Below are 16,719 nucleotides of genomic sequence, written 5' to 3'. Positions count from 1 at the left end.
GTGCTAAGTAACCAGATCTCAATAGAAAATGTTGTATATACAATACAACCTAAGAACGAGTCTCATAATTCGAGATTGACCATAAAGTGTATAAATTTTTAACATGAAAAGATTATAGAGTACGAGTGAAAAAAATATTGCATTCTATACAACTGAAAGAACCAGGAGACATCGACCTTTTTTCTTGGTTGCTTTGATTCACGCCCCTTCATTATTTCTACTTAATTACGTTTGAAGCAAAATGTTAAAAATTAATATTAATACATTACATTTTAATTTAATGAAAATTAAGAAATGGTTTTATTTTAAAAAGTTATAAATACTTTAGATTTTTAAAAATTGAAATTATTGTAAGAGTAAGGATAACTAATATTTTTATTATTAATTATTATTATTATTATTATTATTATTATTATTTCCAAATAAATTAAGTGAATTAAGTTTGTAATTTTCGTTATAAATTATAAATAAAGAACATGGAAAGGAAATTTATGATTTTTTATATATTTTAATATAGAAATTTGATTACAAAGAATGATAATTGTCTCCCTCTCATCATCACACACTCTCATAGATAAGATTGAAGGAATAGAAATTGTGTTTGGTTTCAAGGTTTAGCGAAGTCAAGGACATGAGGAACACGAAGTGCCTTCAACCAGTCAGTTCCAGCGCCAAGTCCAGCCTTTAGGAATTGGCCTGCAGTGAATTGGGCAGCTTCTTCGCGAGAAATGAGACCATGATAACCCTTCCACTTAATTCTTCCTTCCACCGCGGCACCAGGTCCAGCATTGTTGTACTCAGCGTAGTACAAAGTGTCTTCAAAGTATTCCCCTGCCCAAGGGCACCATCCTTCAGGGTGAAGGAAGTCACCGATGGTGGATTCCATAACCACAGTCCTTGAGTATTGCTTCCATGGCCTACCCAAGTAGGACTTAATTTGGAACCTAACTGGGAAGAGCTCGGCTTCAGCGACAATGTCACAGTCCTGGATAACGATTCCAGTGTCCATGTTCTTCTCAGATGTGCCATCTGCAGTAATGGTATTTAATTGGTTGTCAAGGGGCTTCCTGACGACGATGACAGAGTGTTGGATCACAGTGGGTGAGGTGCCGAAGATGAAATCAATAGTGCCGGAGATAACACAATTGCGGTAGAATTGCCTGTTGGTTTGGACGTATAAGGTGTCTTGGTAACCCAAAATGTGGCAGCCAATCACTGCTGACATGTCTCCCTGGTTCCTGAAAGCCACGGCTTGGTGTCCGTCAGGTCCAGCAGTGTTCTCGAATGTCATTGCCTTGGCAATGAAGCCTGGAGCAGTGTTAGCAAAAGTGGCAGTTTGCATTGTCTTAACTCCATCACGGAAGTTCTTGTGACCAGTGACAACGGTCTTCCCAGGGCCATCGCCATATAGGAAAAGATTAACAGCGGTCTTGGGAACAGTGATGTATTCATCATAAACACCAGCCTTAACATATATGTAATATCTACCCTGGAAGTCGCTGGGGTAAGAAGCAATTGCATCGGCAATGGTTTTAAATTGACCAGAGCCATCCTGGGCAACTACGACATTGGGTGTGATGTTTGCTCTCCATCCTTTACGTTTAATTTGATCCAAGAGCTTGCGGTCTGCGGCAGAGAACCAAGTGGGGTACCCATCCATACTAAGAAGACGACGGGAGGCAGGTTTAAGGTTTAACTTCAACCCAAATTTTTCGAGGATGTGTGACAAACCACTCACGATATCAAGGGTGATGGCAGTCAGTTTTTGCACTTTGTCTAAGCTCTCTGTCTGGAATTGCTCCTTGATACTCTTCTCACCTTCTTTGCCATCGTCGAAGCCCTCCATGCACGCCTGCTGGTATGAGATAACTGAACTAAGCCAGTTCTTGAAATCAGCAGTTTGGTCATGTACAGCTTGGATGTTGTTATTTTGCACCATGTCAGTGCTGAGTTGAAGACTTTGGATGGCAGATTGCAATAAGTCCTTACAATCATCAATGGCCATCTTAGTGCCATTGTCTGTGTCTCCATGCTCGGTGGAGAGCCTGTCACTCATGTTGAACGCTTTGATCACACTATCCATGGTGGCTTTCACTGCGGTGGAAATGTAAGCCTTAGGGTCAGCGGTGTCAAGACCCTTAACGGAGCTGAGAGTGTTGTGGCAAAGGTTTTGGTCATCGGTGTTTTGACAGATAATCTCAACGGATTTTTGATTGGTTTTGATGGAGGATTCGTCACCATTCTTATTAACTGTAACCACAGCGCCAATTGCAACACCTACCACGAGGATGAGAGAAACCGCGGAGATAATTACTTTCCCTGACATTCTTTTTTTTTTTTTTTTGCCTTGGACCTCCTTTTTTTTCCTGGACTATGGCTAAAAAGAAGATTACAGGCTTATTACTCCTCCCCTTAGAATACCTTGAGGGGAGGCTATTGAAAAGATGTTGGTGAAGAATAATGAGGAAAGGATGGATTTATATAGTGGTACTTTCACATTTCTCCACCATTCAATCTAATACTTGGTCATCCGTAATTGTTGGTGCCTTCTTAACCTCTTGAGATATCTACATACCTAACTACTCTATTTATGGATGTTTTTAAAACAAATTAAACTATTTTTATTTTAATAATTACAAAACAAATTAGATATGTTTTATTTTAATAAATTGTTATTGATAAGTAGATATTAGAATTAGCATTTCAAACTCAACTCCCTATTTTATCGGAAAATTCTTTCGAGGTTTTCGGAGGCACTCGAGAACTATTACTTACTCCGTAAAATTCAATAGATATAAATATTATTATTATTATTATAAATAATTGAGATTAATATCGTTATTATTATTTTTTATATTATTTTTATTTTAAAAGTATATATATTTTTGTTAAAATAGTGTTGAAAAAAATTAATGTTGCTGTCATTTAAAAATATTTAATTATTTGTCGAGACAGAGGTTGTATATCGACTTATTTTATTAAATAAATAAATTATAATTTTTTGTTAAAAAGTAAAATTATTCAATAGAAATTACCATATGATTTATTTATTTATGCAATTATTACTATTTTTATTATTATTGTTATTGTTACTGTTGGTAATTATTGTTGAACTAACTATCATTATTTATAAAAAGGTTAGTTTATAATTTTTCATTTAACTTTTGTTTTAGCTGTTTTGTATTCTAAGATCAGTTGACTTGGATACAATTTTCTTCAAGCAAGATATATAACTTAATCATTCGCATTTTAATTTACATTTGTATTTTAATTATTATTTTTATTATAATAATAACAGTAATAATAATTTTATTAGATTTATTATTATCATTGTTAATATAATGATGATGATTATTATTATTAATAGCAGAGTAGTATGACAGGTTGATACCTTCATAAATTATACACAATTGGTGAGATTAAAGATTTCTTTCTATTTGCATTGATTGTATAATTTAGCAGTGACTACCTATGTTGAAAGAATGTTTTTTTTTTAGTTATATCCAATCACATTTTGAAAATCCTATTTACACATATAACTAGATGACAATTTCTTGAACTCATTTAACATTAATTCATATTATTACGTTATTACAATATAGCTGCTAAAATATTGTTTTTTAATTATTCTAATAACTAAATAATTATTTTGATGTTTGAATTTTTCTCTTATAAGATAATGATAAAAAAGGTAAAAATAAATAATGTTAAAAAAGGTAAATATATATATATATATATATATATATATATATGGAAAAAGTTAAAGTCATCAAAGTGGGTTAAAATCCGTGGGTCAATCTGGTCCATCACAGTTTTGGGCCGGGTTGAATTGAATTTTTTTTATAAATGTTAGTACGGGTCAATTTTTTACCAGGCCCACCAAGAACCCAGTTCATCCGGGTTGAATCCGTGGTGAGCCGGATTGGTCCACCAATCCGTATGGTCACACACATCATGTTGGACTTTGCCATGTTTGGCTGTTTTTTTAACGAAACACATTAGTGGATTGATAAATGAAAACCTAGCTTCAACTCCAAATTTTAAATAGATGAGGATAAAGAAGATGTTTCAAGAGATGAAAATGTTGTGAATTTATCCATTCAAGACTTTAATATTATAGTTGGATAAGTGACAAAAATGTTTTGATCTTAGATAGTAATTTGTTTTTTTTTTAATTTTGGTTTATATCGGAGTTTAACATCATTTTGGATTGTACTTAAATTGTATTCAAGTTTATTTAAATTTTAATCCGAATTATAATTTATGACTTAAGAAAAAAAAATATATTGTATGTTAATTACGTGGGTTAGTGAGTCAACCCGTTTAACCCACCAACCTATGGTGGGCTATGTCGAGTTTAAAGTTTTTTGACTCGCTTATAAGTGAATTGGGTTGGATTGACCCATAAAATGACCAACCCGTAATGAGTCGGGTCGGGCCGGACCACACGATTCATTTTAAAAGTTTTAGAAAAAGTTATATAATTGCACCAATCGAATCGAATTGATTATGTATTGAAAAGAGAAAAAAGAATGAAAAGAAAAAAAAAAGGCTAATGAAAAATAAGAGAAGGTTACTCATTAGACTCATGGAAAAAGAAACTCGCAAAAGAGAGAGTCTTACAATGAGTGAAATAATATCTTATTAACTTTTGTTTAAATGTTTTCATTTACAACATTATAAATTATACTATAATGTCTATGACTTGCACAACAACTGAAAATATTTTTAGGATGTATGATGCATATAATTTTATGGGAATTTTCTATTGTTATTGGATTTGCATTGAATTACTTATAAACATTATTTTAATATTTTGTTTAAAAACTTTAGTAGTTCGTTATAATAATTTAAGACATGAATGGACCTGTTTTTATTTTTTTTCCTTGACAATGATAAAAAATAGGTAAGACACTTTATTTTGTTATAAAACATAAATTCTTGTTCAAGGCTCAGTTTATTTTATCTTTTTAAAAAATTCATTATTGTTCAATTGAATATACATCCATTTTTTTTACTTTGTATTTTATGTTTCCTCTTTTTCCATATATAATTTATTGTTCTTTAATGATGCTTTTATTTTATTTCTTTTGGAAAGGAAAAAAAATGTAACTTGCTATTGTTTTTATATCTGTTTATTTTTATTATTTTTTATATAAAATCATTTAATGTTTAAGGATTTTATTTAGATTTTATTTTTATTTTTTGAAAAAATATCAATTTGAATTAATATATATACACAATCATTGGAGTATGTATGTATCTTTTGATATTTCACATTAATTGGACATAGAATTTTCTTCACCTCGTAATACGGATAAGTAACGTGTTATTTTATGGAAACATTTCCTTCAACAACCCAACAGTTTTGCAAAACTTATATCGGTCAATCCATTCCTTATTTTTAAACTGAACAATTTCAAAGGTACTAACCGTCGTTTAAAGTTAGTGCATCCTGACTACAACTCTTCTTCTGAATTGGGCTTAAGAGAATAAGATAAATGGACTCTTCCAAAATTTTCTTCGTCAACATCACATACCATGTCTTCTAAATGATCACTCAATCATTCGTCTACATAATTTGCTTCTCATGACGTTGTAGGCTTGTGTAATACTTCTTCATGTCAAGTCCAAACTATATAACTCCTTACTATATCGAGGATGAATAGATGATCACGTATTGTGCTCAAGACCTGACATATTTGATTAAGACAACAAATACAAGGACAAAAATATGTCCCGTCAACAAATATTGAGTGTTCTTAATCATATTGTAAAAACTCAGAAACCTCATTTTCATACTCTTCACTAATGCCACCCTCATTTCATCCAGCTTCAATCTATACTATGTTCGTTCTCAAACTTTTAACTGTCACTGAGGCACAACACTTCGATTTTTTTTTTCATAATTTGATAACACGTATACAAAGAAGTCCAATATCATAATTTTGACAAAATTTCGACAACATTTCACATTAGTCCCTGAAGTACACAAAATGAAAATAATCACAATCAAATATGTATCAAGAGAATAACACAAAATTGTCTCAATCGAAATTTTATCAAATTTATGCATAAACCTCAATGTACATGTTATAAAAAATTATGAAAAATAATTTTTTCAAACTGTTCAATCGAACAATTTAAGATTTAATACAAACAATTAAAAATTTAATCATTTGTACTAAATCTAAAATGGGAACTAAGGTTCACTTAGTGTTTAACTAAAATTATAATAGATCTTCATATATAAATAACAATGTAACGATAATATTAAAAAATCAAATGAAATTAGAATTATTTAAACATGCAACATCTAATAATAAATATGAATTCCATTCCAATTTTTGCAAATATTATAAAATTTCAAATAAAACAAAATTAGGTCATTAAAACCAACTAAAAAATTGTTAAGATTAAAACTATAATGGGAAAGAAAAAATATAACCTATACACGTGCGATGAACAAAAGACAAATTGCAATGGAAGGAAATGAAAAATTAATCTCTTGTAGCAAAATCAAGAACAAAGTTGGATGAAGGATGGCCTTAGGGTCGCTGCTGCCAATAAAACGTGGTGCTGCCATCGACAAACAAAAAGTTGGACGGTAGAATGGGGATGAAAACACACTATTACGTGAAATTAGGATGAAAACGAAAAGTAATCGGTTTAAAAGGCATAAATCAATCTACAAATGAAAGCCCAACAAGTTCGATGGTGGTAAATGAAGCCAAACTCACTTGTAGAGGTCGTTGTTGCCAGTGGAGAGGAAGCTTGCAAGGTCGCGCAAAGGAACAGTGAAGGGAAATTTTGTTTCGCGTAGCTTTAAAAAGCCATTTGACGTTAGAGGTGCACAAGGCCGATGTTAAGTGAGTTGGATTAATGGGGAATCAACAGTAAGTGACGTCAAATTAATGGGGAATCAACGTTAAGTGATGTCGGGGATTGTGGGAGTCGACGTCCTTTTCTAAAGATGTCGGGTTTTCTTGAACTGACGTCAATTGACGTTGGTTATTTATTGGGCTGATGTCAAATTTGTACCTTTATTTACAAAAACACCACTGGTTATTTTTTACGTTGAACTTCTTGTGGGCATATGTCAAATGGGTGACGTTATAAGACATTTTTGTGTAGTGACTTCTCCCTCGTATTGATTCAAAACTTGCTCACACATCAACAATCAGGTCAGCCCACCTTGAAATCCACTCGGTCAAATCCGATAAAAACACTTTCCTTTCATAAAAAAATTGAAATCAATTAAATTAATTTTTATTATTTAGTTTTCAAAGTTTAATTTATAAATAAAATACACAAATTATACTAAACACGCCATAAATTATTGGGACTAAAATTGGTTTCCGAACAATAATACAATTTGTTGACGTCAACTTTGATGGACAAATTTTTCTTTCGTTAGAGCATATGTCTATAATCCCATCCTCTCCTTCCTTACTATCTTTCAAAATCACTCTAGATAAACAAATAAAAAACATAAACTGTTTCGGGGTAGGGACCAAGAGCCTACTAGAAGAACCTCTTCACTTTACGTTATCCTTCTCCTCTCCAGTAACTTCAGCAAAATCCACTCCTCAGCTCGATCGGTTGGGACGACGATCGGGGTACCTGCCTAAAATACTCCGATGCTTAAGTCAGAAAGGGCCGATCGGTCTATCAGGATATCAGCTGTAATAAATGCGAAAGTTAAGATTCTCACCAACCTACCTTTGGGCCCTATTTATAGCTTTCGACATGGGCCTACAATTAAGGTTTCTTACTCGCGGCCCAATGACCCCTTAATGAAGATTAGTGACTCGTTTAACCGATAATTATTAACTTAAGTCATTTTACTGTGCGACCGACGGCCGCTTGGCTGGGTTGATACCGTTATGTTTCCAACAAGCTAACAATCTGTGTTTTACCGATCAACCGACAGGTGCTTAGGGAGGTTAGAAGGTCCATCGCTGTTGTTCTACCGATGAACCGATGGGCCCTCGAGGTTGGAAGGTCCATCGCTGTTGTTCTACCGATGAACCGATGGGCCCTCGAGGTTAGAAGGTCCATCGCTGTTGTTCTACCGATGAACCGATGGGCCCTCGAGGTTAGAAGGTCCATCGCTGTTGTTCTACCGATGAACCGATGTTCCGACATTTTATCCGTTTGACCGATGGTCTTATGCTTTAGCGATGCTGCGTGGCTTTTCGTTTGACCGTAAGACCGATGGTCCCCTGAGGGTTATCTTTGGCCGATTGACCGATGGGACATACAGTACACAAGCCCCCCCAGCCTCGAGCGATGGAGACAAAGCGAGGAGGTTTTACCAAAGCCGTGGTGCCGATTGACCGCCGGCGTTTCTCAACGGTTATATTGCCTCGTGGATCGTGCCTGACAGTTATGATTTGAAGTGTCGCGAAGCATGGACCGTCGATCTGAATATGATCGTAGGGTTCCGGGGCTGCCATGTGTCATATGGTCCCCCTATAAATAGGTTTGTGTGGCTGTCGTTATTTTCACGCTTTCCTTTCTCTTTCTAGCCGAGCTTCCGATCGTTTTCTTCTATCTGCAGGTAAAAATGTCTTCCAGCGCATCGGGTTCAGAGGGTCTGTCGGGTGAAGCGGTCGGGTGGTCTGGGGGCGCTGGGTCGGTCTCCGCCCTGTTTGAGTCGTCTAAATCGGGAACTTCGCTCGGGGGGGTGTCGGGCGCAACAAGTTTTCCAATTCTCCTAAATGGCAGTTCTGAGGTCGAGCCACCGGTCGTTGAAGCGGCGGAGCAGGTCGCTATTTCCGACGACAGCGGGGACATCATAGGGATTGACGTTGGCGACGAGGGGGACGACGCCGATCTGCCGGAAATATCGGGATACGATTGGGCCCCCTATGAGCTGCGCACCCTCGCGACCAGATTTCGATGGGGTAACGACCTGGGGGATCTGGTCGAGCGGACCAGGATATTCAGCGAGGAAGTAGAGGATAGACACCTTCGGGTCAAGATATGTGCGGGTAACGAGAGAGTGTGCCATGGGAGGGGAGAGGCGACGCTAGACTTCTTCTATGTGTACGCCTGCCTTTTCCATGATCTAGGCTTGACCGTGCCGTTTGCCGATTGGCAGATGGCAGTCCTCTGTCAGATCCAGTGCGCACCGATGCAGATTCATCCGAACGCGTGGGCGTCTATGCAAGCGTTCGACGTCCTATGCCAGGCGGCCGGCCTGACTCCCACCATGCCTCTATTTCTTCATTTCTATAAAACTCGACCGACGGCGTCTAAGGGTTGGGTTTCGTTTCTCGGGGCGAACAAGAGTTTGCTCACCCTCTACCTTGCCTCCTACAAGGGTTTCAAGACCGGATTTTTTAAGGTCGCGATTCCCCGCAAGGGGAGGAGATACATCTTCGACGAGCAGGATCGTCCTAAATTCCCGCTTTACTGGACGGTGTTCCCACCTCCCACGGATGCATGGGCTGAAGAGCGATTGACCCCGGCCGAGCGGGCTGACCTAGCCGTCCTCAAGACCCTGCCCGATAAGATCCCCCCGCGGCAGCTGATCCAATGTCTCCGTTCCCCGGACTTACCGAGGGCGGTTTATGGTTAGTTGTTCTGATATTACCGGTCGTCATATTGATCGCAGTTAACTTATTTATTTTGCTGTTTTGCAGATATAATGGTTCGGTCGACCGCTCCTAACACCGAGTTTCTGGCTCGTGCGAAGACTCGACGAAGGGGAGAGGATGTTGCTGAGGAAGTGGTGTCGTTGACGACCGTCCCTGCAGCCCCTTCTACTGGTCGGGCTCCGGCTACCACCGCTCTTGCCGGGACTTCGGGTACCGTCTCCCGGCCTCGTTTTGTTATGAAGCCGCCTGGTTCGGGTGTTGCTGCTGCTGCCGCTGCCGGGGATAAGGGGAAGAAGTCCAAGAAAGACGACCCCCCGGCCGACCGTCCACCGAAAAAATAAAAGAAGGGGGAGACATCTGGATCCCTGGCCGACGCTTTCCTCGGCGGCGGCGTACGTCTTGATGAAGAGGTCTTCCTTCAGCTGGGACCTCGAATGACCGAGGCGCTGAAGGACGTGTCTGAAGAGGATGCCCTTCGGACCGCCGGGGAGCTCACCCTCAGGCTGGTTGCCCTGTATACCAAGTTTCCTCGCCCCGAGCGGAGCAGGATAAAGGATTTGGAGAAGGAGCTTGCAGCGGCGAAGACTGAGCTCAACGAGGTGAAAGTGTCGGCGGCTGACCTGAAGGCTCAGTTCGATCGGCTCAACGGCATCAAAGCCGAGCACGCCAAATGTGCTGGTCTATTGAAGGCTGCAGACGATCGAACCAAGGCGGAGCAAGCGAAAGCAGGTGAAGCCGCTGATGAACTACGCAAGCTCCAGCGGCGCTTCGATGATCTTACTCTGGAGCATATGGTCGTCGCCGGTTCAGCTTCAGATTGGCAGAAGAAGGCGAAGGAGTGGCTGACGAGCAAGTATTTGCTCAATATGAAGCGGGCTTCCAGAGTGCCGTTGACCTGGCGGTCTTCTATTATAACTGCTCTCCCGACCGTTTCGACGTGCACATGGGGGTGGTTGACGGGAAGGTTGAGAGGGTCTTCGACCGGCTGGACGAGGTCAATGACCCACCTGTATAAGATTATTTTAATTTTTACTTGTATATATATTTTGATATAACCGATCGAACCCGATCGATCGTTCGATGGATCGCGTTCGCTCGGTTATTAAGTTATTTTTTGACAAACACTTATGTAAATTTTTAGCTCCTTCTTTATTTCATCTGGTAGCTCTTTCATGCTTTTATTCGCTTATTGTTTCATGTTGGCGATCAGCCGTACTTTTGTTGTTTTCGAGCGTTGGCGATCGGCCGTGTAATTGCGTATCTTGTTGATTCTGTTTGGTTGCGCTTAATACTGAACTGACCGGACGATCGGCGCACAAACGTTAAACACTTGTTATCTTGATTACCTGTTCCGTGCGGTTGACCTTAGCGTGCTAAGTTTGTTTTTCATGTCGTTGGTGTTATACCCCTATCGGTTAGGACAGCTCGTGTCACTCGTTTTCCCGTAGGGTAATTAGATCGCTTGGATCGGTGCTGACAGAGCGGGACCTCCTCTTGGAGGTCCCTGTCTCGATCGATCAGGCTTCGCTTGGGTCCCGTAGGGAGTCCCGTCGGTCAGATCGTTAGATGAAGTTGGATGAAACGCTCATTTTATTGATAATTAACTGTAATACATTTTGAGGTGTGACGCGTTCCATGTGTTGGGTATTTCTTTGCCGCTTAAGTGCTCCAGCCGATAGGCTCCGTTTTGCAAGCTCTCGGTCACGCGGAACGGTCCCTCCCAGTTTGGTGCTAGCTTTCCCTGTGTCGACTTCTTTCGGGCGTCATTGGTTTTTCTCCAGACTAAATCTCCCTTGACGAAACTTCTTGGTTTGACCTTCGCGTTATACCTTCTTGCCACCATTCTCTTGCACGCTTCAGCTTGCACGGCCGCTCGTTCTCTTCGCTCGGTCATCCAATCTAACTCCTCGCGCATTCGTCCACAATTCACCTCCAAGTCTTGCATTTCCCGCCGAAGGGTCGGTTCCCCTACTTCGACCGGCAGCTTGGCGTTTGTACCGTATGTCAGGTTGAAAGGAGATTCCCCCGTCGTCCCGTGAGGCGTGCACCGATAGGCCCAAAAGACTTGTGGCAGCTCGTCGACCCACGCTCCCTTGGCTTCTCCCAACCTCTTCTTTAACTCAGCCACTATCACCTTGTTCATGGCCTCAGCCTGGCCGTTGGTTTGTGGATGTTCGACCGAGCTGGTCACGTGTCGTATCCCCACTTGCTTATAGAAGTCCTTCAGCTTCTTGTCGATGAACTGACGACCGTTATCGGTGATGATCGTATGGGGGAGGCCGAAGCGACATATGATGTTGCACCAGACGAAGGAGTGAACCTGCCGAGCGGTAATATTAGCTAGAGTCTCTGCTTCGACCCACTTAGTGAAGTAATCTACTGCTACAAGTATGAATTTCTTCTGCGCTCGGCCAACCGGGAAAGGTCCGACGATATCCATGCCCCATTGAGCAAACGGCCATGGAGCTGTTAAGCTGTGTAACTCGGTCGGAGCCTTCTTCACATCATTTCCATGGGCTTGACATCCCTCGCACTTGCGTATCATGGCTTCGCAGTCTTGTTCCATGGTCGACCAAAAATATCCCGCTCGGAGTATCCTTGCTTTCATCGTCCTCCGACCGGTGTGCATTCCGCAAATGCCGTTGTGGACCTCATTCATGACGTACTCCGCTTCGTCTGCTGATAGGCACTTGAGGAGCGGCGCTGTGAAGCCTCTTTTGTATAGATCTTCTCCAATGATCACGAACCGGAGTGCTCGCCTTCTCTCTGTCGGTCTGGCCTCCTCTCCAGCCTCGCACCTCTTTAAGAGTTCTCGCACCTCGCCGGTCCAATCAGCCGATCGATCCGCTGCAGCACATTCTCCCACTGAAGGTCTCATCAGGGTTTGCCTGATAATTGTCTTCAATTGGCCCTTCTCCTTTCCCTCCGCCAGCTTGGATAGCCTATCGGCTCTGGCATTCTCCGCTCGGGGGATGTGATGGATGGTAACCTCTTCGAATTCTTTCATGGCTTCAACGGCCTTGTGATAGTACTGAAGCAGCAAATCATCCTTAACCTGATATTCACCCTGCACCTGCCCGACCACGAGCTTCGAATCAGTGTTACACTTCAACTTCGTCGCGCCCAAGTCTTTTGCTAGTCTTAACCCGGCGATCAGCGCTTCATACTCCGCTTGGTTATTGGAGGCTTTAAACTTAAACTGCAAGGAGAGCTCAACCGTGAAGCCGTTCGGTCCTTCTATGACTATTCCTGCTCCAGCATTTCGTTTGTCCGACAACCCGTCAACGAAGAGGACCCACGTTTGCTCGGTCGAAGGGACCGGTCCGTGGAGTTCGGCGGCAAAGTCGGCCAAATGCTGTCCTTTGACCGATCCTCTAGGCTCGTACTTGAGACCGAACTCCGATAACTCAACCGACCAGGCGATCATCCTACCGGCCAAGTCGGGCTTCTGGAGTATCTTGGCTATGGGATGGTCGGTTCGGACGATCACCTGGTGACTCTGAAAGTACTGGCGCAACCGGCGTGCAGCCGTTAATAGTGTCAGGGCTATCTTCTCTATCAGCTGATACCTCGTTTCTGCACTCTGTAGAACTCGGCTGATGAAATAAACAGGTCGCTGCTCCGGGACTTCTTGTATTAAGGTCGCACTGATCGTGTCGTCTGATACCGACAGGTATAACTGCAGAGGTAGTCCTTCTACCGGTCGACTCATTATTGGTGGGCTGCTGATCATCTCCTTTATTTGCTGAAATGCCGCCTCGCATTGATCATCCCACTTCTCCGTAGTCTGCTTTTTCATGATCTTCAGAATCGGCCTAACCTTCTCTGTCAGCCTGGGCAGAAAACGTGCTAGAGAAGTCAGCCGCCCCATCAACCGCTGAACCTCCTTCAAGTTTTTAGGACTTCTCATCTCAACAATAGCAGCACACTTGTCCGGATTCGCCTCTATGCCTCGGGCGGTCAACATGAAGCCCAGGAATTTCCCCGCCGGCACCCCAAAGACACACTTCTCTGGGTTGAGACGCATGTTATATCTGCGCACCTGGTGGAAGACCTCGCCGAGATTGCGTACATGATCTTCGACAGTCTGCGACTTCACGACCATATCGTCCACATATACCTCCATGGACCGACCGATCTGTCCGCGGAAGACCCGATCCATTAGCCGCTGATAGGTTGCCCCGGCGTTCTTCAGGCCGAAAGGCATGACTTCGTAGCAAAAATTTGCTTGGTCCGTGATGAACGCCGTCTTGGATCTGTCCGGGCCATACATGGGGATCTGATTGTACCCTGAGTATGCGTCCAGGAAGCTCAGGAAGTTGTGTCCTGAGGCTCCATCTACCAGCCGATCGATGCTAGGAAGGGGGTAGGCGTCCTTCGGGCAAGCCTTGTTGAGATCAGTGAAATCTGTGCACATCCTCCACTTCCCGCTTGTCTTCTTTACCATGACCACGTTAGCTAGCCATGTGGTATACTTAATTTCTCTGATGAAACCGGCTCCTTCTAGCTTTCTCACTTCTTCCTCGACCGCCCTCCTTCTTTCTTCTCCCATCTTTCTTTTCTTCTGAGCGACCGGTCGGGCTTCCCGGAATATGGCTAGTTTATGGGACATCACGTCTGGGTGGACACCTGGCATATCGGCGCTTGACCATGCGAATAGATCTTTGTTTTTTAGGATCACTGCGCCGAGGAGCCCCTCCTCTTCCGTGCTCAAGGCTCCCCCGATCTTCGTTAGCTGTCCGGGTTGGCTTCCGATTAGGATCACCTTGGTCTCTCCTTCTGGTTGCAGCCGATCCTCCGTGTTCGTTCGGGGATCCAGGTCCGTCATTGCTACTTCCGATCGGTGTTGTTTTCGCGGGCGACTATAAGGAGCGACCTTCAATCCCGCGGCATAACATTGCCGGGCGACTTGTTGGTCCGCGTGTACCGTGCAAATTGTCCCTCTGTCCGACGGGAACTTCATGGCCAGGTGCAGGGTAGACACGATCGCTCCGAAAGCGTTCAAGCAGGGTCTCCCTAACAACACATTGTAGGAGGTGTTAGCTTCAACTAAAAGGAATCTAACCCTTACCTCTCGACCGTCTTTTCTTGAGCCGATCCTAGTACGCAGGTCCAGATAGCCCCTTGTGTCGACTCGCTCGCCCGAGAAACCGACAATCTGCTCATTAAACGGGACGATCAGATCCTCCGACAAGTTCATCTTCCGGAAAGTCTTCCAGTACAAGATGTTGACGGAACTCCCCTGATCGACCAACACCTTCCCGATCCCGTACTCGGCTACTTCTATCGAGATGACCATCGGGTCGTCATGATCTGGGTCGGGTGCTTTGAAGTCGTCGTCCGTGAATGTGATGGGAGGCATCGAGCGGATCTTTCTCTCGACCAGATGGACCGACTTCAACGCCCGGACGTGCCTTTTTCGAGCTGCGGAACTCGATCCTCCTCCGGCAAACCCTCCGGAAATGGTATTGATGTAACCCCTCAGGGGTCTGTCATGGCTACGACTGCGGCTTCTTCTTGGACTCCGATGTGACCGGGATGGTCCTCTACTTTGTTTCTCGCGCTCGGGCTCTCTTTTTCTCTCCGACCGGGTTGGGGGGATCCTTCTTATTGGGCTTCGGTTCCTCATCGGACTTCGCGGGGGACGATCTTGCCGAATGTATTTCTTCAAGTGTCCCTGCCGAATGAGTTCTTCTATTTTGTCGCGGAGTGTATGGCACTCCTCGGTGGTATGCCCGATTGTCCGATGGTACTGGCAATGTTTACTCCCGTCGGCGTCGGGTGGCGGGGGCTTCTTCCTAATTGCTGGGAGCGAATCGGCACTGAAGGCCTCCTACAGGATCCTGGCTCGGGGAACAGCCAAAGGAGTGTAGGTTGTGAACTTCGGTGACTTCCTTTCGGTGGGTCGGGCTACAGGTTTGCTCGGTCTAGGAGCGGTCGGCTTTGGGAGCGCAGCATCCTCCTTCTCCCTCTTTTTCACCCTAAACTCCTGCATGTCTTCCATCTGTATGAATTTGGTCGCGCGTTCCCTCATCTCCTCCATCGTCTGCGGCTTCTTACGGCTTATCTTGTCCGCAAAAACTCCCGACTGGAGTCCGTAAGAGAAGTGATGTCGCGCAATTTCGTCGCTGAGGCCTTTTATCTTGACCGACATCCGATTGTACCGATCAAGGTAACTCCTCAGCGATTCTCCGTCCTCCTGTCGGATGTTCACCAGATTGTCGACCGTCAGAATGGCCGGTTTCAGGGGCGCGAACTGTGTGCTGAACCTTGCCTTCAAAGTGGCAAACGAGTCAATACAACCGGTCGGTAACTCGGAGAACCACTCCAACGCCTCCCCAGTCAACGAAGTCGAGAAGACTCGGCACCAAATGGGATCGCTGACGGCGTGGAACATCATCTGATGCATGAAGACCCGCATGTGATTGTCTGGATCGGTCGTGCCGTCGTACTTGTCAAAAGTCGGCATTTTCCACTTCTCCGGCAGCGGCGTCTCCAAAATATACGAAGTAAAAGGGGAGGACCCCGACGCAGGGATCGGTCGGCGCGACGGGCGGCCCCCGTTGTTCGCTCTTGAACTCTCCGCCACCGTTTGTGACAGATTTCCCCTGGAAGCCTGTGTCCTTTCAATCCGAGCTGGTTGTGATTGCTCATGTCCCGTAGGTGGAAGGCGACTCTCCACCCGTTCAGCCTCCCGATGCTGTTGTGCTCGACTTAGCCTGTTCGGGTCGGGCACGGTAGGCGTCGAAGGGATTCCATCTTCCTTCTGCCTTAGGATGGCATTCTCTTCTCGTAAAATCTGCATCTGCGCTTCATAGTTCCTTTGCATCTCGTCCATTCTCTGCTGCATCGCTCGTATCATCTCTCTAGTGTCCGCCTGATCATCTGCTAACCTTCCTCCGTCCATGTTGCTGTTTCGGTTCCTCGTGGTCACCATATGGGTATGTTCTCCAAGGAGACTGCTCGGCCCCACGGTGGGCGCCAAAATGTTTCGGGGTAGGGACCAAGAGCCTACTAGAAGAACCTCTTCACTTTACGTTATCCTTCTCCTCTCCAGTAACTTCAACAAAATCCACTCCTCAGCTCGATCGGTTGGGACGACGATCGGGGTACC

The 16,719-nt window shown here is 43.6% G+C and overlaps 1 protein-coding gene and 1 pseudogene across 1 annotated transcript; both read right to left on the bottom strand.

The window, feature by feature from the left end:
* Nucleotides 1-479: 479 nt before the first annotated feature.
* LOC114181499 (pectinesterase pseudogene) lies at nt 480-2,458 on the bottom strand (annotated as a pseudogene).
* An 8,747-nt stretch (nt 2,459-11,205) lies between these two features.
* Nucleotides 11,206-16,512, bottom strand: LOC146889005 (uncharacterized). Its single transcript, XM_085666956.1, has 2 exons — nt 15,520-16,512; nt 11,206-15,438 (listed from the first exon to the last, which is right to left on the bottom strand). Exons 1-2 carry the CDS (start codon nt 16,510-16,512, stop codon nt 11,206-11,208), a joined length of 5,226 nt encoding a protein of 1,741 aa, XP_085523082.1.
* Between the last annotated feature and the right edge of the window lie 207 nt (nt 16,513-16,719).

Source organism: Vigna unguiculata, chromosome 1, assembly GCF_037176805.1.
Source record: "Vigna unguiculata cultivar grain cowpea cultivar isolate G323 ecotype 2 chromosome 1, ASM3717680v1, whole genome shotgun sequence".
In the NCBI taxonomy this organism is placed as follows: Eukaryota; Viridiplantae; Streptophyta; class Magnoliopsida; order Fabales; family Fabaceae; genus Vigna; species Vigna unguiculata.
The sequence above is the reverse complement of the archived record's forward strand: the minus strand, read 5'-3'. Positions and strand labels throughout refer to the sequence as shown.

What these genes read in the sequence shown, in the direction of transcription:
- LOC146889005 (XM_085666956.1), bottom strand. Translation starts at nt 16,512, where the DNA reads ATGGACGGAGGAAGGTTAGCAGATGATCAGGCGGACACTAGAGAGATG. An exon ending in CTCCTAGACCGAGCAAACCT is followed by an intron (nt 15,439 to 15,519) that starts GTAGCCCGACCC and finishes AGGATCCTGTAG; the next exon opens with GAGGCCTTCAGTGCCGATTC.